Source organism: Anolis sagrei, chromosome 1, assembly GCF_037176765.1.
Source record: "Anolis sagrei isolate rAnoSag1 chromosome 1, rAnoSag1.mat, whole genome shotgun sequence".
NCBI lineage: Eukaryota > Metazoa > Chordata > Lepidosauria > Squamata > Dactyloidae > Anolis > Anolis sagrei.
Window position 1 is genome coordinate 264,219,949 of NC_090021.1, and position 21,487 is coordinate 264,241,435.

At 38.2% G+C, this 21,487-nt stretch overlaps 1 protein-coding gene across 2 annotated transcripts in view; it reads right to left on the minus strand.

Moving 5' to 3' along the window:
- Positions 1 to 21,487, minus strand: part of NELL1 (neural EGFL like 1) — a 604,942-nt gene that overhangs the window by 265,932 nt on the left and 317,523 nt on the right. For both annotated transcript variants that reach the window (XM_060765757.2, XM_060765749.2), the window contains exon 13: positions 13,754 to 13,879. In XM_060765757.2, coding sequence (XP_060621740.1) covers positions 13,754 to 13,879 — 126 coding nt within the window. The remainder of the gene's footprint in view (positions 1 to 13,753; positions 13,880 to 21,487) is intronic.

Below are 21,487 nucleotides of genomic sequence, written 5' to 3' on the forward strand. Positions count from 1 at the left end.
TGCCTAAGAGTGCTCCTTAACCCAGCCATTGTCATTGAAAATGACAATAACAGTTGGCTAAACTGTCAGGGGAAGGTAGAATTCCATCATGCCCTCCTCTGGACCTAAAATCTTCTCTCTCTTTATTCAACTTCTATTTTCTACATTGTACTTAGTAACATTTGGGATTAAAGCAATGTTGGGCCAAGATGTGATGCTTCTTTCTGCAGGCTGCTTTCTTTCTGAAATAAGGACAAAAGGTTCAACTAGATTTGGAAGCAATGAAGCAACAAAGCAAGAGGCAATAAATTTGGAAGCAATAAAGTCTGTAATAAACAAAAAGGCTAACGACAAAGATATTTGAAAGATTTATTAACCTTTTTCATTGGATGTAACTACTATGGATTTTATTAATTTTGAATGACAAGGTGGAGATTATGTGAGAAACTACTCTTTTCATTAAATGAGGGCATTGGATTGGATATGGTTTAAAACACTGAGAAGGTCAGTTAATGTCTGTCTAGTGCTTTAGTGATAGATGTGGAGAAATAGCTGTGCCTCAAGAAAGTGGGGGGCTCCATGCACACTAGAGGTGGCTTTTTACCAACTAGTGCTTGAAGCACTGAGAGAAATAAGAGGAATGTTCAACTCCATGTCAAAGTCCTTTTCAAAGTCCTTCAGAGAGAACATTGGAAATGTATGTTTTGAACAATCAAAGAACAATGAGGGGAATCACCTATTGCAAGATCAGGATGTGTTGGAGCAGCAATATATAGAAGAAATGCTTAACAAACATCTGGATGCGATAAGGCTAATATGACCAAGATGACTGGCAGTATGAAAACTGGGGTGACAGAAATTTGGAACGACATTGGAAGGAATTATTGGCAATTTATTGGGGAAGAAGTGGAGATCAAGATGACAGAATGTAAAAGCATATTATTAAATATGACCCTTCTGCCTCAATTTGTATTTTGCCAAATTTTTGCATATGAAAGTTAAGGTATACTTTTGAATATGATAAGTTTAAAGGTTTAAATTTCTTTCATTTTTGTTGCTATTTTGTTAGTTCCTGTGGCCTACAGAAAACGACCCCTAGGCTACACCTTCCATTAATTGCCTGTAGTTATGTGGACATCCCAGGGTATTTCTCTGTTAAGTGATTTGAATCCTGAATTGCAAATTGTTTCCCTATCTGCACAACAGATTGCATAAATGTATTGTTACTGCCCATGTTAAGATTAGTCAGATATCTAGATCTTAGATACTGTGAGCACATAGGAAGATCTTGTCAAATTTCACATTGGGATTCATAGACCAGTATTATAACTTTAATGACTTTCCAAGCATGATGTACATGATCTTGTCAAATTTTACATTGGGATTCATTGACCAGTATTATACCTTTAATGACTTTCCAAGCATGATGTAGACAACTGCTTTTATAGCTATCGGAAAGAGAAGTCTGAAGCAGATTTTGATATAGTTGAGACACAATGTGGTTATGAGACCAGAACAAATACAATCCTAAAATGGCATGTATTATTTGTAGGTTTAGAAAAGGAGAAGATGAATGCAACATGTGAAAAGACATGCAACAAGTTTTGTATATAATTATTGCCTTGAGCTTTTGTAAGCCACCCCCATCGGACGATATGTCCAAGTCTGAGAAGTTTCTCAAAATAACTCTCTTATGTTCTCTCCAGGATATATAATATTGAACCTCACTAGGCTAGCATTTCTTAGATCATTTCTGGCATGAGAAGTTAAAAAAGGCTTTCAGTTCTTTTAATTTACAGCATTTTGCTGCAAATGACTGAAATGACTAAAGTTTTTTTTCTTCTGCATTTTTACAAGCCTCTAGATTGGACATCTGTGACCTTTTCATGAGGAAAAGATTTGACCCCCCAGGTTAATACAATATACAATGCATTTTATTTATTTACTTAAAAGATTTTTAGGTCAACCTTTAGGAGGAGAAAATAAAGCCTATTGGGACAGCACACATAATTCAAATCAACATAAGACCACGGTGTTAGAGCAAAAGCATGACCAAAGAGCAGCATAAAAATTCTATACTGTGCATAACATCTCATTAAAACCAGCTCACAATACATGCTACAATGCCTTTGTTGCTAGCTGTTTTCACAAGTCTACGGTGTCTGGAAGATTGCCTACTTACCGGTAGTGAGAAATGTACATTATGATCCTTAGGATTTTATGACTTAAGTGTTCTAGTACACTACTTCTTAAACTGTGAGTCCCAACCACAAATGAGATGCCCTTAACTCAGTGTTGGGTTCACAAAACATTAGCAATAGTGAAAGGTTTCTGAATGCCATTCATTTTCACAAATCTGTTAGAAAAAATCTGCAGTGTTTACAATGAAGTCTGCAGAAAATGCTTCAGCTTTACTTCATAAAAAGGAAAAACAACCTCTTCAGCAAGCCTCGTAAAAACTAGGTTCTTGTGGGTTTTTTCGGGCTATAGAGCCATGTTCTAGAGGCATTTCTCCTGATGTTTCGCCTGCATCTATGGCAAGCATCCTCACAAGATGCTTGCCATAGATGCAGGCGAAACGTCAGGAGAAATGCCTCTAGAACATGGCTCTATAACCCGAAAAAACCCACAAGAACCTAGTGATTCCAGCCATGAAAGCCTTTGACAATACTCGTAAATACTGATTGGTTATCAGTAAATGTTTGGTTTTTTATACCTATTGCATGTGCCTCTATATCTGGGGGTACATACAAATTTCTCAGACAGAAAAGGGATGTGAGTGCAAAATTGTACCCAATCTATCACAATAATGCAGATCGCAGTTGGGGAAAGACACATGACTACAAAATACCTAGATAATACAACATGCAGTTTCTGGAGCCAATGAATACACATTTACTTCTGCAGCAATTCAAGGAAATTCAGGCTACAAAAATATTTCTTAACCCAAACATAAACTTGCTTCATTCCACGTGTTGTAAATTAGGTTGCTTTTTTACTACTTATTATGAGAAAAATATGGGTTTTATTTGCAAATCTGATTTCCCCTCACACAGAGCTTTGATGAAATACTTTTGTTGGAGGGAAAACATTGTAATGACAGGAAATACAGATATGAGCTTCTCAAACATGTTTTAAGCAATACAGTAACTGCTTTAAATTGTATTGTTATTTTAACGGTACAGTAATTAATACTTAAGTTTCAATAAAGATTTTAAAATTACCATTTTCATTGTATATCTTCCACAAAATTTTGAGCCCCACACAACAAAATTCAGAGCTTGGAAAACTTAAATCCTTGAATCACGCAGCCAGCAAGACACTCTGACAGAAAAATTAATATATTTTAATTTTAAAATATTGTAGCAACACACTTCCATTTTAAAGCTACAACTCCCATGGTTTCATAGCATTGAGTCACAGTGATTAAAGTGCTGTCAAACCACATTAATTCTACAATGTAGATACACCCTTGGGCAAAGAATATTTGGGCAGCATGTTTCTCCCCCTCCACATCGTTTATTTCCCCCTTTCCTGAAAACTTTACATTATGATATATTACAACTGAAGTTATTTTCACCATGTCAGTAAATTACACAAAAATTTGTTTCCTCCTTCGACTTGTTATCAGTGAGAAATTCATTTGTGGTGCTCTCCGCTCTCCCTTCTATATGGATTATTACCAATTCCTACTTCTCCCCATTTTGGTTTATATTGTTATAGTAAATTTTACCAGCTTTAACTATTCCCATTTCTTCTTCATTGCTTCTACATATCTTTCTTTGCTTTGAAACTTTAAATTTTTAATAGGAAAAACATTATGTTCAAATATTTCTTCCACCTTATGTAACTTAATTGGCCCTCAAATCTTTCAAATTTATCCTCCATATTCCAGATTCTATATTATCACTTCCTTATTTTTTCATACTCATATATATCTTCATTATCCTACATTCTTCTATTTGCATTTTTATGAAATAAAGCATACAAGGGAAAACAAATTAATAAATTTTGCAACTTTGTTATCTATCACAAATAAACATAAAGAACAACCAAGATACATGAACTACACCTTTTCCCAACTGCTCAGTAAAATTAATGCCAATAAGTCTAGGAAAAAAGAAAACATAGGGTGCATTTACACTGACAAATTAATGCGGTTTGACATCACTATAACTTCCATAGCTCAAAATTATGGAATCATGGGAATTGTAATTTAGAGAAACAACAACATTCTTTCACAGAGAAAGCTAAAGATCTTGTAAAAATGCAACTCCATAATATTGAAACAAGACCGTTAATGTGATATCAAACTGCATTAATTTTATAGTGAAGATGCACCCATACTTTCATGACTTCGACCAGTTTTAACACCAAGTGACAATCCCAAATAGGTTTTCCCCTGCTGAATCCTGTCACACTACATATAATTGGCTTGCCATATCTGTGGCCTCCAGATCTGGGGATTCAACAAAGCCATGGATTTAAACTACAATACTGTAAACAACACAATGCTATATACAACATTTTAGAGAAACTAGAGAGGATACAGAGAGACACAAGGCTGTAGAGAGATCTGAATGCAAATTGTGCAGAAAGATATGATCCAAACATGAGCCTACAGAGAGATACCAGCACTGGAGAAAGACATAAGAATAAATTTCCATTTTCTACATTATATGGTCTGACTAGCTCGTAATGTTGCTAAATTTTGTGAATACTCTGCTTAGATTTTTCCTCAGGTGCTGAAGAAATGTTTACAGCAATATTATATCATGATAGGGTCACTGGAATGTATATTTCATTACTTTTAAGTAGTAAGCCCTTTTTGACCTACAGATAACATCATAATAGCTATACATATTCAAAACAATATGTATAAGAAAGTTACGGAAGTTTGAAAAGTACCAGGGAAAGGGGAAGACTAATTACTACACTATACAATTATTTCATTTCAATTGCCATAGTTCCATCATACTGAATTTTGGGATTTATAGTCTGCTGGGCCACTATAGCACCCTGTCTGACAATACTCCTCAACTGTAAAACCCAGGAATTCCATAGTATAGAACCATGGCAGTTGAAATGCAATAATGGTGATGTAAGTGCATAGTGTGAGTGGATCTCAGGGCTTAAACATATGCCAATTTGGGCCTCCTGATCAAAAAGCCCTTTTCTTGAATTCCAGATTAGTAGGGAAAGCTCATATTTTGTACTGCTTAATGATGAAGGATAACTTTTTGTGGGTGGCCACCACCTGATCAGGTTTAGACTTACTGCATCCCCTAACCTCTGCAGGGGTGGAAGACCAATTAAAATGAAGGCTTATGGATCCAGATGGGATTTTCCTGCCACCTCAGTAGGTGATCCTGTTGATGCTCTGGTCACTCTCTGGATTGTGGAGATGACTAGGGCAATAGACACGATTGCTCTGGAGCATCCCCTCTCAAGTAGCAGAGCTAAACCAGCCCCTTGGCTCAACAAGAAGCTGACAGTGATGAAGCAAAGGAAGAGGAGACTAGAGAGCTTAGCAAATCAAACTGAGCATGGCTGTGTGCCTACCTAAGAGCATACACCGTGGTAATAGTAGCTGCACAGAAATCTTTCTTTGTGGCTAATATTGTATCTGCAAGGAACCATCAGGAGGTGCTGTTTCGACTAGTCAGAAGATGGGATCCCTGGCAACTTGGTAGCCTGCTGCAAAGCATTTGCTTGGTTCTGTGAGGACAAAGTCACTCTGACCCATTTGTGCTTGGACACCATGTTAACGGCAGTGTCTGAGAATGTAACATGAGAACCTGCTTGTCCAGTTTTGATGGATTCGGTTCAATTGATGCAGCTTGAAGACGTGGACAAGATACTTGGAGAGGTGAGGGCAACCACATGCATCCTAGACCCTGCCCATCCTGGCTGGTAAAGGAGGCCAGAGGGCGTTTGGCAGAGTGGGTGATTGTTGCCTCACTACGGGAAGGCAACATTCCAGCCAGTTTGAACAAACTGTAATAAAACTTCTGTTTCAAAAACCATCACTGGACCCCACACACAATTCGTCAACTTTCAGCCAGTTTCCAATTTCCCCATTTGGGGCAAAGCCCTGGAACATATGGTAACCTTGAAACTCCAGCTGTTCTTGCAGGACATGGATTATCTATATCTGGAGTAGTCTGGCTTTAGGCTGGGGCATGGTACTGAGACAGCCTTTGTCACTCTACTAGATGATCTATGCCAGGAACTGGACAGGGGGGGGGGTGTCCCTCTTGGTTGTGCCTCTCATCAGCCTTTGATATCATAGATCACTGGATCCTTCTGGCACACCATGTGGGAATGAGCCTTGGAGGTACTGTTCTGCAGTGGCTTCAGTCCTTCCTGGAGGGTCACTCCAAGAAGGTGTTGCTGGGGGACACCTACTCAGCCCAACAGCCATTATACTGTGGGGTCCCACAGGGCTCAATACTGTCTTCTATTTTACTTAAGAGGGTATAGGGTTACAGCCTGTGCTGCACCCTGAAGGTGCAGGTTCGCAGCTTGGGAGTGATCCTGGACTCATAGCTGAACCACAGGTCTCGGCGGTGGCCAGGAGAGCTTTTGCACAACTAAAACTCATGCACCAGTTGCACCTGTACCTTGGGCAGTCTGACTTGGCCACGGTAGTCTACGCTCTGGTTACATCCCATATAGACTACTGCAACACACTCTACATGGGGTTGCCTTTGAAGACTGTTCGGAAACTTCAGTTAGTCAATGGACAGCAGCCAGGTTGCTTATTGGAGCGGTGTTCAAGGAGCGTGCAACCCCCCATTATGCCAGCCCCACCCCCCATTATGCCAGCCCCACTGGCTGCCTGTCTCTGCTCTCGGTCCCAGCTTCCTCGCAGGTGTGACTGGTAGGGACAAGATAAAGGGCCTTCTCCTTAGTGGCCCCTCTGCTGTGATACACCCTCCCTAATGAAATTAGATCTGCCCCCTCCCTCCTGGCTTTTCTTAAAAAACTGAAAACTTGGCTGTGGGATCAAGCATTTCAGAAGTCAATGTAGCAACTAGGAAGAGATTGTTTTAAGTGACCAACTATGGACTGACCTGGACCATGAGTTTGAACTGGCAGACTGTCTTAAATTGAATGTACATTAGTGTTTTAATTGCTGTTTTAATTGTGATATTTTACTTGTATATTGCTGGCATCTAATGGTTGCCTTTTGTAAGCCACCCTGAGTCTCCCTCTGGGGGTGAGAAGGACGAGATATAAATACTTGAAATAAATAAACAAATAAATAAACAAATAATTATAGATCGATCACATCTCCTCCAGAAGATATATATCCCCTAATGAAATCATTATCAAAACATGTGCTCCCCAAGGTAGATATGAACTCTCTGTGGTGTCAGGTAAAAAACAAATATTGGATAATTGGACAATAGCATTGAGTAGTTGTTCAAGGGGGGAATAGAGTGATAAATATGTCCTTTTACCTGTCCTCCCTCACTGCCTTAACAAACAGTTAATAAACCCAAATGACACTAACTTGATGGTACTTGATCAGGCTATAAACTACATTATTTACCTTCCAGATAGAATCATGCATGCACAAGCTTTCTATATAAACCTCTAACTGAATCATTGAATGCAACTTCATTTAAATCACAATTTACACAATGCTAACTTTCAACTCTATTTTCCCCACTTTTTTGCTATTTTTGGCTAGTCACATGGAATACTAAGTATACAGTTATCTTTCTGCAGAAACCAACAGGGTGAATGGCAGATCAAAAACACTAGCACCCAAAACTATTAGAGTCTATAAACTTCATGGACCATCTGTCTTAGTAACAACATGCAGATTTTCTTTCACTGCAAAGGTGGTTCCTTGAATCTAGGGTTTTGCAGAATGAAACAGAATACCTGATAAGTATTACATGAAAATAAGCTGTTGTAGACCATGTTTAAGAATTTTCTTCTGGAAGCAATATAAAAACTACACTGAAAAATATCTATACCAAAATGCTAAGCAATATATACAGAATACGCCATAATTAAGGCTGATGGGTTGTTTACGACTATACTTATCATTTTTAAAAATATTCACACAATTCTCAAGAGTTTGCAATAACCATGAATGACAATGTCTCTGATATGAACACACACACATAAAAGGAATTCTGTAGGGCCTTGTGTAGGACCTTGTTTGTTTGCTTTATTGTGGGGCAGTACAATATTATTGGGATCCGTAAACACCTCTAAATAATTTCTTTTTATTGAACAAAACAAAAAAGTTTCTAAGTCTGTACAGTCTGAAATAGATTCATGTTTTAAACCAGAGATAGCAAACTCGGTTTCACCAGGGGCCACATCTTCTGGTTGCCTTCAAAAGTTGTTTGTAATTATAATATAAATGCAACTAGGTTGTTCTGGCATTGAAGCCTCTTGAGTTACATTTAAAAAAATGGCAGACCAAGTTCAGCCCACAAGCCTTGCGTTTGACCCATATGTTTTAGATACACAGCTGTTCCTGCTTCCAAGGAAGGCATTTATTGAAAAATGGCCTTCCTGTTTTCATAGAATTTTATAAGAAGTCCTCACAATGTCACGATCATTTTGCATTCAGGCGACGTTTGAGATCTTGCAGGACTTCTGACACCACAATACCAAATAGTATGCTTACACTGGAAAGGAGAAGACTTTGTTTTGCAATGCACACAGCTTCTTCTTTAAAAGCCTACCTGAATAAAAACGTTTTATCCTGCCACTGGAAAGACAGCAGGGAGGGGGCAATTCTGGCTTCCATGTGCAGGGAGTTCCAGAGTCAAGGGCCAGCCATAGAAAAAGCCTTCTCTTTCGTTCCCACCAACTAAGCTTGAGATGGAGGTGGGACTGAGAGAAGAGCCTCTCCCAAATATCTCAGGGCCTAGGAAGGTTCATACTAGGAGGCACGGTTAGCTAAATAGCCTGGACCTGAGCTATATAGAGCTTTAAAGGTCATAACCAGCACTTTGTGACCGGAAACAAACTGGCAGCCAGTGGAGCTACTGCAACAGGGGGGCTGTTCCCTCCCTGTAGCCAGCCCCAGTTAGCAACCTGGCTGCAGCTCTTTTAACCAGCTGAAGTTTCTGAGAAGTCTTCAAAGGCAGCCCCGCATACAGTACATTACAGTAGACCTGACAGGACGCAGCTAAGGCATGTACCACTGTGGCCAGATCTGGCTTTTCAAGGAACTGACTCAGTTGGTGCCCAAGGCTAGATCCCTATTTCCTGATCTGCCTTCCAACTGACCAGAAGCATCTCTGTCTTCTCTGGATTACATTTCAGTTTGTTTGCCTTCTCCAGTCCATTACCGATGACAGGCACTGGTTTAGGGTCAGACCAGCTTCCTTGGCATTAGATGGAAAGGACTAGAAGAGTTGGCTGTCATCGGCATATAGGTGGTACCAAACTCCGGATGACCTCTCTCAGTGGTTTCATGCACATGTTAAACAGCATGGGGGACAAAACAGAATCCAGAGGAACCCCACAGAACAATGACCAGGGGTTTGAACAGGAGTCTTCCTGCACCACCTTCTGGGTATGGCCCTCCAGGAAGGAATGGATCCACTGTAAAACAAAACTTCACAGCCCCATCCTAGCAAGATAGCCCAGGAAGATACCATGGTCTATGGTATTGAAAGCCACCAAGAGGTGCAGAAGAACCAACAGGGACATACTCCCCCTGTCTAGATCTCTTCATAGGTCATCCACCAAAGTGACCAAAGCTCTCTCTGTTCCATAGCCAGGCCTTAAACCAGACTGAAATAGATGTAGATAATCTGTTTCATCCAGAAATCCCTGGAGTTGGGAGGCTACCAAATGCTCCAAAACCTTGCTCAAAAAGGAAAGGTTGGACACTGGTCAATAGTTGTCAATTATAGAGAGGTTCGGGGATTTTTTTTTTAAATGAGTCTCACAACCACCTCCTTTATTCAAGCTTAATTCTGCCTTGTTCCAAGGAAGCATTAATCGCCACCTTCACTCGCTCTGCCACTCCCCCTCTGATCTGTACAATCAGCCAGGAAGGGCAAGGATACATGTGGAAGCTCTCGCCTCTGCAAGAATCCTGTCCACATCATCAGGCTGCACCAATTGAAAGGTATCCAGCAATACTGGACAAGTAGGAATCAGAGTTACATTCATTGGAACAATCAATAACAACATCCAGAACATATCAGAGGGACTTCTATTTGCAAAGTGCAATGCAAATTCTTCACAGCGGGACCTGGCACATTTGGAGCAGAAGTCTTAAATAGCATTCCTGGTCACCAGAGAAACCTGGGCTTCAAGCTTCAAAGTTGAGTCCAGGTGTACACCCAAACTGTGAATTTGTGCCACCATGAAGAGTATAACCCTATCTAATATAGACTGAATCCCTATTCCTTGATCTGAGTTCTAACTGACCAAGAGCACCTCTGTCTTAAGCTTAACAAACACTGAACAGACTACATAGCTCGTCAGGCTGGATCTGAGCAACTTTATGAGCAAAGTGTCATATAAATTATTCAAAATAGGCTGCCATGTGGTCAGCATTTTGTACTTGAGGACAAATGTGTAATGGCCCTCTGGCCACTCAAAACAAGTCTGCTTGTTAGCTGTAAGTTCATCTATTTGCATCTTAGGCTTCTTTGCAGTTTCGGATTATATCCAATAACTTGCATTAATAAAAAAAATCAGCAAAGCTTATATTATATCTCACCTGAGTAGAGAAAGTTTACATGCTTTAAACTTTTAAAAATCCTTTATTATATTATAAGGGCATGAGGTTGAAATATGCTGAGAACATATCTTGAATACTAACCCCTTTTCCACCTATACAAAGCCGGTTCATAAAAGCATGAAAGACTTTTAATGCCCACTGTTGCATCTGCTCTGAAAACTGCAATTATATAAAGCTTTCAGATGTCTTTGCTGCCCCAGCGAGACCTTTTGGCAAATCAATGTTTATTTTTTCACAGACCATTTGTTAAAATTGTGCTAGGTCGGTCTACACTTGTTCTGCCCACTATATGAAACTCATTCTTTTATAGTCATGGGAATCTGGATATCTCTTGATTTTCTACCAACAACAATTGAACCAAATCATGTAACAGATGCAATGGAAATATGAAAGTTAAAAGCAGTTCACTTTAGCACCCATCAAAATATACGTGAATGCTGAACTATGAAATTGCTCTCTAAAGGAAAATGTAATCTTTCACAAATTAAAGAAAAGCAGAAGTTAAAGATTTAGAGAAGAAAATTCAATATACATATATATAAGAAAACTGGTTTTAATTTAGAATGAATATGAAAATCATACATAACATACTTTAAGGATGCCCCTGTCAAAACCTATAAATAACAAAGTTAAGGGGACATATTGTGTAGGAAAAAGTTGCTAGGAAGTAAAGAGTACATGGGGGGGGGGGGGGACTCCAGGGACAAGAACATTGAGGGAGCAATAGCATAAAATTGTGTGGCTACTCTCTGAAAGTGCAACGGCAGAGCCAGGTCTTGAGACTCTTTTTAAAGGTTTCTAACGTAGGGGCTTTCCTAATCTAAATAACACAAACACAATATCAGTTCCTGGTACATTTCGGGGAAAATTACTTATCTGCTATATTCAATAGCTTTAGAAGAACTGCTATAGGAAATATGGCAGAATAAGATATGGCTTATGTGAGAGAACTTCTCCAAAGCTCTTATAGACTATATGCTTCTTTATAACATGGCATATGGTCATTGCGACTGTGGGAAAAAAGGGTGAAAACAGCACCAGCTCTCTGAGGTACAAATACTGTATATACTCATTTGTCAGGACACAGTTTTCAGGGCCTGGATTCTGGGACCAAAAATCAGGGCCCCTGACGTAAAACACTGATAAGGCACCTGCGACGGTTGACCCTGAGAGGAAACGGCTAGCAGTTTGGCCAGGTGAATTCCGCGGGTTTTATGTTGGCGGGAATTACATCTTTGAATGTGAGGGGGGGGTATATAAGGGAGTGCCAACCGGTGCCAGGCACTCTCAGCTTTTTGCATGTCTATGTTTCCTGTAGTAAAGTTTCCAGTGATACCAGAGCGTGGTCCTGTGTCTTCATTTGGGAGCAGCTACCATGAGCTAACACTCATGGATAACTCTAGAAACTATAGTCAAAAATTGAACCCCAAAACTTGGGTCATCTTATGCATGGCTCAGCGTAACTATTGTTCCTTTATTTTTATTTTTTTTAAAAAAAGTCACTATCTCCTTCCTGAAACAGATTGGTGAAAGTTGGTCTGTCCCAGAAGAACCTAACAGAAGCACCAACCCCTCTACTCAAAACACCGCTGATCCTTTTGCTGTGGCCACTATACATACACACACTGTTGTTTTATCACTGTACAGAATTCCATGGAATTTTTTATTATTATTAGGCAAAATTTTCCATCTTGAATGTTTCATATTTCCAACAAAAAGAAGAGACTGCATTTAAAAACCTTCATTCAGTGCCAAAACAAAACTCCTTGCTCCACACCTTTCCCTGCCTGATAACTTTTGGAAAATGTCTCTAAGACAAGTGCTACAATGTAACTATTCTGCCAGCAGAAACAAAGGCAGAAAAATTTCCTCCATAATCTTCAAACAAACCACCTGCAGATCTTACATAAAAACATTCATTTCCCCTCCCCCAAGACTAATCATTACTGATAGTTGCTGACAGTTATTTAACTTTTCCTTACTTTGATGTCTACATCAATTTGTATTTATTCCATACTTTAAAAAATCTTCCTTAAGACTTTAAAGAATATTAACTCCAATCTGTTGAAAATCACAACTTTCCCAATGTTCATTAACACAAAGTCCTTCATATAGATTTTTAGTGTATGTATGGACAAAGAATAATATGGTGCATGTGTTTTCTGTGTTTAGAACAGTCCAGTCTAGTTCCACACAGGACCTGGTCCTGTACAATGGATCTTTCAGCTCCTGGTTGAGAGAAAAAGGGTAGCAATTGTATTACTATATTTGGTCCAAAGACCTCTTCACACATCAGGGGTGGGTGGGTAGGCATGTTAAAACAAGCATATGTCCAAGTTGTGTTTAACGTAGAACTCCACACAAAAACATGTTTTAGTTTTAGTTAGTATGGTGTGGAGTTAGAGTTACTGTAAGATTTTTAATGCTTATCCTCCTTAGAAAGATTTAATCTGATTTCCTGTCCCTGAGACAACAGGAAATGAGAGGAAATCTATCCCCGGGAAGGGAAATTTACTCCTGTAAGAGTTATCATGGGGAAAAGGTGTCTCCACTGAAGCTTTATCCCCAATCCTTGTTTCCATGAAAATCTCAATTTTTCAAAATCCAATTGTCACAGGAAAAGAAAGGGGGGGGGTGAAATCTTCCTAGTGATTGCCCCCCAGAACACCAACAAGTATGCTACCCAAAACAGAACAATCTAGATTACTTAGTAAAATAATAGGTACAAATACTTACTGTGGGAGTGAAATTACACTTCATTATTGATAATGCATAATTAACCTATGTGGTTTATAATATTTTAATCTCACTGGTTTAGTGTTGCTACATTTCTCTAATATGCATCTGTCATAAATGAACTGCATGATATATGCAAGATACTGAGAACTGAAGAACTCTAAACAATATTAAAATAATCATTTTTCCATTTCAAAAATGTATTTTTATTCAACAAAGTTTTCTTACAATATGAAGCCTAATTAGTTCATTCTAACTGATTATCGTTGGCCATTAAGAAAATATGTGATTGCCAGAGCTTACCTGTACATGAGAAATCATCAACACGAATATATCCTGGGACACAGTCACAGCGATATGATCCAGGCAGGTTAACACACACTGTGTTGGCATGACAATAATGCATCTTTGCAGCACACTCATCAATATCTATGGGGAGAAAAATACCCCATGAGACTGAAATTAGCAACATGTGACTTCAGAAGTACAATAGTACAGTATGAACCATTCCAGATATAATATGAACATTATGAATTTTATTACTATTGTTAGATGTGTTCACCATCAGAAACTATTAAAATGATTAAGGTGACATAAAGTTTAAAGTAATTCTTGCAAAGACAGTTGATTTCTCAGATCTCTCCACAACTAACCAATAATAATAATAATAATAATAATAATAATAATAAACTTTATTGGTACCCCGCCACAATCTCCCCAAGGGGGACTGGGAGAGGCTTACATGGGGCCAAGCCCGAACAAGAATTACAATATAACAATACAATAAGTGATAAAAGTGATTAAAGTAGAAAATAGCATGGATGATTCAAACTCTTCAAAGGTCCAATCTTTATTTATTTATTTAACAAATTTTATATCGCCTTTCTCAGCCCGAAGGCGACCCATAAATTATGGCTACGTTGAAGTCCAAAGCATCTGCAGGGCTAAAAATCCTATACCCTGATGAAAAGGATATGGCAATTTTGTAATCCATTGGAAAAGAAGGTTACATTGAGAAATGTTACATACATTTTGTCCGAGCTTCTTAGATATCTTAAACCATATTTGGAGACATTTATTTGAAGAACAGAAAACACAAACAAGGTCTCAAGCAGTAGCTGATTGTAAACGCTGGTTGGACATGGATTATTTGAGCACTGAAGCAATTGAAAAATAATCCCAGAAGAACTATTGATTTACTACACCTGCAAAAAAGGCTCCCTCTTTTCATTTTATTCAGTTCCTTTTAAGCAAATATCTATTGTTCACTGTTAGGCCCCTTCCACACAGCTGAATAAAATCCCACATTATCTGCTGTGAACTGGGATATATGGCAGTGTGGACTCAGATAACCCAGTTCAAAGTAGATATTGTGGGTTATTCTGCCTTGATATTCTGGGTTATGTGGTTGTGTGGAAGGGCCCTTATCTTTAGACTATATCTGGGATGTTTCAATTTGTACAAAAACTCTCTCACTGCAGTTTTGTTTTGAATATCTTAACCAGATAAGGAATACAATATGACTAATGTGAATTGTCAGTCTTAAAAACACATCTCCAGTAAATTATGACAATGATGAGATATTTTATACTTCTTTTTCCTATTTACCTTTAAAATAGTTGATTGTATACTACATAATAGTGCAACAAAAGTAGACAGATTTTTAATATATAAATATAATAAAATATACATTTTGAAATACAAATCTAATCACTTAAGCAATTTGATCACTAATTAAAAGGCTAGTGTATTAAAAGGCCTCTCTAACAATAAAGCTGCAGACTTCTAAAAATTGATTTTAAATCTGGCAGTCAATTACTGAAAATAATCAATTTTTATATAAAATCTCCATTTTAGAAAACCGAGTTTTTGATTAACCAAATATGTATAGCTCAGTCATACTTCCAATACAAGTAGCACCACAGGTATATATTTCTCAATGAAGTGTGGACTGCAAAGGACAACTCTTCAGAAACATCAGACATGTAGTAAAAACCAATTCTTTTGCTGGCATAGTTCACAGTTTCTCTATTTATGACTTTTTGCGCTTAATATTTCAATTAATCACCATCATAATTATTTCCATCCTACTTTTTTTCAGTTTGGGACTCAAAATAGCATTCAGCAAATTTAAAAAATGTATTGTTAAAATCCAAAAGATACAAAAGCTAAAATGAGATTAAATAATAAAAAAATTAAAACCAGATTAAAATTATATCTTTAAAATTCATTTAATTTTGATGGGATGGGCCTAATCATTATCAGCATATTACCCCTTTATTCTTTGGTCACAGAGCGAACACAAATGAACTCTTCAAAATTAGTGAGGAAAACGGGAAACAAGTTGTCAAAATCTGAAGTGGATTGAAGTCTTTATGTGATCCTAGTTTTGCAAAGTCTAGCAAGACTGCAAGACATGGTTAGAATAATGGGCAATTTTCTGCTTTTTCTTCTTTAGAGTTTCTTTCCCATAGGTGTCTTAAAACATATTGTGGGTGGACCCTTTACCACAATTTTCTTTTGATCTGTTCACCCCTTTCCAGGTCAGGGACAAAAAATTTTTTTGATAAATGTGCCATCTGTCTCTGTTTTAGTTTAGTTTCAACAAGAGCTGATTTAGACAGGTGGCAATGGAGTTTCAGAACCCTTACTTTAGAATTTGCCCAAAGGCAATCTTTAACAGTACAGATGGCTAGTGCTTCAGAAATGGGTTTATTGTCCAGCTGTGCTTGACTCCCCTTGTACATAAACTATGTATGCATAGTACATCTTTGCTTATCTCCATCTTATATTTCTTCATTACACAAACATGATTTTTTAAAAATCCATTGCTATTACTTGATCAGTTGGATTGAACACAGGAACTTTAATATACATTGGATTAAATGGATAAAGTAAAAAAAAGCAAAAGAGAGTTTCTTTATTCCTTTCCTATGAGCCAGCAGAAATGGAGTACTTTGGCTGTACTTAAGGCAATGCTGCACTTATTTTAGACTGAAAGGTATATTGGCTGTCATGAACATTTCTACTTTGTGAATGTCAATCCTGTAAGGAAGAGGCTAGGACCACTAACAAAATTACTTTTTACTGACCATTATGAGGCTGTCAGCTGCCAGGGACTTTTGATCAGTGAGCAGCTTGGGATGAATATGAAATAATAGCTTAGAGGTGAAAAATATTATCATATTACAAATACCATGAGCGATCAAGTTTCCTTATTGTGGTGGTTTCTGAATGATTAGCCTTTTCAAAAAAATCTAATAATCTGAAAGACAAGTGGCAAATAAATGTTTTTAGTGGTGCTCTGGGGCCACACTGGCTGCATTCAGGTGCAGGTCTACAGTTACATTGCTCCACTTTTTGATTCCTATCACTCCTAAGTAAAAGAGCTTTCTTTTTCTCAGTGTTTTGTAATAATTCTGAAGTATAAAAGTAATGGGAAAGAAAGAGAAGATGTCAAAACAAGTGAAATATTTGTCTAAAACCTAATTTGACAAGGTCCTATGCCCTTCTGGTGCTCTTGAAATAAGTCTAAAAGGTACAAATTATAACAAAAAAAAGGTGAGAGTATTGAAAACCCTTGGGAGTGAGAGGTTTAATTGCCACTGTAATAAAAAATAGTTTCTGGTAGCATTATAAGTAACAGCAATAACAACAACAACAACAACAACAAAACCCTTCCTGCTCTAAGAGAACTCTACATGATGCATACCCTGATTTTCAGTCTGAGCTGCCCAACAAGTGCAAACATAAAACCCTGAAACTATTGCAGTCTCTATACTAATAGATCTGCTGTACTTAAACATATATATTTGCACTGTTAAAACATGGGGCCAATGGGGAGATCCTACACCATTTTGTACTGTACAGTTGATCACACAAGATCACACCTATGTCATTTATGTTCCTTCCTTCACAAAAGTTAATCAGGGTAACTATGCTAACAGAGTTCTTTGAATATTAGGAACCCAAATTATATCAGGAATGACTGAAGGAACCTGGAGAAGATTAAAATGATATGGTGGCAATCCTTTAGTATATGCTTGAGCTGTATTAGGGTTTTTTTGGTTTATTTTTGTTTTTATGAATTTTCATGTGTTATTTTAACTATCGGGGTATTTTAACCTCCTTCTCCCCATGTAAGTTGCCCCGAGTCCTTTTGGGGAGAAGGGGGCGGGGTATAAAAATAAAGTTAGTATTATTATTCACCGCTGGAGCTTAAGCACCTCAATGATGTCATGAGAGAAAAACAGTGAAGGGCCACCCAAGACAGGATGGTTGTGACAGAGAGGTCAGACCAAACGCGATCCCTGGAGAAGGCAATGGCAAACCACCCCAGTATTCTTGCCAAGAAAACTAAATGGACCAGTACAACCAGAGATATGTTGGTATGCCACTGGAAGATGGGACTCCCAGGTCAGAAGATAGCCAAAATGCTACTGGGGAGGAGCAGAGGATAAGTTCAACACACCATAATAACCTGGAACGTAAGATCTATGAGCCAGGGCAAACTGGATGTTGTTATTGGTGAGATGTCAAGACTAAAGATAGACATTCTGGGGGGTCAGCGAACTGAAATGGACTGGAATGGGCCACTTCACATCAGATGACCACCAGATCTACTACTGCGGACAAGAGGAACACCGAAGAAATGGAGTAGCCTTCATAATTAATAAGAAAGTCGTTAAAGCTGTGCTTGGATATAACCCAAAAAATGACAGAATGATCTCAATTCGAGTGCAAGGAAAGCCTTTCAACATTAGAGTGATCCAAATATATGCCCCAACCACAGATGCTGAAGAAGCAGAAGTAGATGAGTTCTATGAGGATCTGCAGAACCTACTGGATAATACAACAAAAAGAGACATTATTTTCATTACAGGAGACTGGAATGCCAAGGTGGGAAGTCAAATAACAACTGGGATCACAGGCAAGCATGGTCTGGGACAACAGAATGAAGCAGGACACAGGATGATAGAATTTTGCCAGGAAAACTCACTGTGTATAACAAACACTCTCTTCCAAAAACCTAAAAGACGGCTTTATACATAGACTTCACCAGATGGTCAACACCGAAATCAGATTGACTACATCCTTTGCAGTCAAAGGTGGTGGAATCCATCCAGTCGGTGAACGCAAGACCTGGGGCTGACTGTAGATCAGATCATGAACTTCTTATTGCTCAATTTAGAATAAAAGTAAAGAGATCAGGGAAAACACACAGACTAGTTAGATATGATCTCACTAACATTCCTAGCGAATATGCAGTGGAAGTGAACAACAGATTTAAAGGACTAGATTTAGTAAATAGAGTCCCAGAAGAACTATGGACAGAAGTCCGTGACATTGTTCAGGAGGTGGCAACAAAGTACGTCCCAAAGAAAAAGAAAACCAATAAGGCAAAATGGTTGTCTGCTGAGACACTGGAAGTAGCACAAGAAAGGAGGAAAGCCAAAGGAAACAGTGATAGGGGGGGAGATGCCCAATTAAATGCACAATTCCAGAGGTCAGTCAGAAGAGATAAGGAACTATTTTTAAACAAGCAATGCATGGAAGTGGAAGAAGACAACAGAATAGGAAGGACAAGAGACCTCTTCCACAAAATTGAAACATTGGAGGTAAATTTCAGGCAAAAATTGGCATGATAAGAAACAAAGATGGCAGGGACCTAACAGAAGCGGAAGAGATCAAGAGAAGGTGGCAAGACTATACAGAAGATCTGTATAGGAAGGATAATAATATCGAGGATAGTTCTGACGGTGTGGTGAGTGAATTAGAACCAGACATCCTGAGGAGTGAGGTTGAATGGGCCTTAAGAAGCATTGCTAATAACAAGGCAGCAGGAGATGATGGGATCCCAGTTGAACTGTTTAAAATCTTGAAAGATTATGCTGTCAAAGTGATGCATGCTGTATGCCAGAAAATATGGAAAACACAAGAATGGCCATCAGACTGGAAAAAAACAACTTCAATCTCCATACCAAAAAGGGAAATGCTAAAACTGCTCAAACTTTCGTACAGTGGCACTTATTTCTCATGCCAGTAAGGTAATGCTCAAGATCCTGCAAGGAAGACTCCAGCAATACATGGAGCGAGAGTTGCCAGATGTACAAGCTGGGTTTAGAAAAGGCAGAGGAATGAGAGACCAAATTGCCAATATCCGCTGGATAATGGAGAAAGGCAGGGAGTTCCAGAAAAACATCTATTTCTGTTCTATTGACTATTTTAAAGCCTTTGACTGTGTGGATCATAATAAATTGTGGCAAGTTCTTGGTGATATGGGCATACCAAATCACCTTGTCTCTCTCCTGAGGAATCTGTATAAGGACCAAGTAGCAACAGTAAGAACTGACCATGGAACAACAGACTGTTTCAAGATTGGGAAAGGGTTAGGGATGGTCCATGAGGTCACGAAGAGTCGGAAATGACTGAACGAATGAACAACATTATTATTATTATTATTATTATTATTATTATTATTATATTAGGTTCTTGTAGGTTTTTTGGGCTATAGGGCCATGTTCTAGAGGCATTTCTCCTGACGTTTCGCCTGCATCTATGGCAAGCATCCTCAGAGGTATTATTATTATTATTATTATTATTATTATTATTATTGCAAATATATAATAGCTTGCTTTCTATTAGTTCAATTGATATGACTAAAAAGGGTTCAGATTGCAAGAACAAAGAATCCCTGTTTGCAGTAGAGTGTTGTTGTTGTTGTTCATTCGTTCAGTTGTTTCCGACTCTTCTTTACCTCAGTAGAGTAGACACCCTCAAAAGGTATATACTGAAATTCAGGGAGACTTTACTGGTGGGTTCTTGCCTGGCAGGGTATTGGACCCTTGAGGTCCTTTCCACGAAATAAATTAGATTGTATATTGCACTTCCAGCACTTCCAGCTCCCAGCAGTTGCTGAAAGACTCCAAATGGCAGGCTCTTTCTTGCACAAAAAGAGGGTAGATGGGAATAAGGTAGACTTAGAGGTTGTCTATAATTAAAAATATCAGAACATAAAGGTAGTTTAATAATCAGGCAGCCTTTTTGGGGCCTTGATCATAGGAGACATACTGTAGATTTCATCCTCCCCTTTCATCCTCCAAGTCAGTAATGGATTGCTGGTAAAGTTCCAAACACAGCAAATCACAAAGTATGCACAACAGTACAAAAATAAAGGACATCTTCATAATACTGAGCACAATGTTACTGCAAGGCAGTATTTTATTGTATTAGGTCCCCAAAATTGCTATTTTATTTAAGAATTATGAACTAAATGGAGAAGGAGGGAAGGAGGGAAAATCTGTTATATGTTGTGTTCTAAGATTTGTGCTTATTTTTATTTTTATTATTATATTTTTGCACTATATAACTTCCATATGCACATTTTTGCCGTCCTTGTTTAGTCCAAAAACTTCACTGGTTGCAAACTCACGGAAGCAATTCTTCCAATGATTTACAGAATCTGGATTCTAAAAATTCTGTCCAAGCGACTAGAAGCCTGCATTTTGAATCAAATTATTGTTTGCAAAATTCTACCTTTATGTACTTTGAAATAACTCCCATTTAATTGGATCCAACTTTCTTCCCAGTAGATCTGCCTAGGACTCAGCTGCATGAATTACAATGATGTGAATCATCTGTCTGGATCTGAAATTACAGTGTTGATTCTTTATACAATTCTTCCTTTGAGTATTGTCATGTCCTTTTCTAAATGCAATGATAAGAGGCTTTCTTTTAGGCAAATATTATTTCTAAGATACTTTCAGGTCAGTGGAAAAGAAGAACTGACTCTGACTTCATTTCTCTGTAAAAAACAAAAACAAAACAAGATTACCTTCCCATGCTAAAAAAAACTACTTAACATTGTTGCCATGCTATCCATAAACCACAGAGTAGTAGACATCAGTTTGGTTATAATGGGACTCAAATTGTGATTCATGTGGGTAGATTGCTTGTCGTATTTGAATTATTAGAGCTTGTCTTCTGGTGGTCTATTGAGATGATACAATACATGATTTATGTTTTTCCCCAGGATTC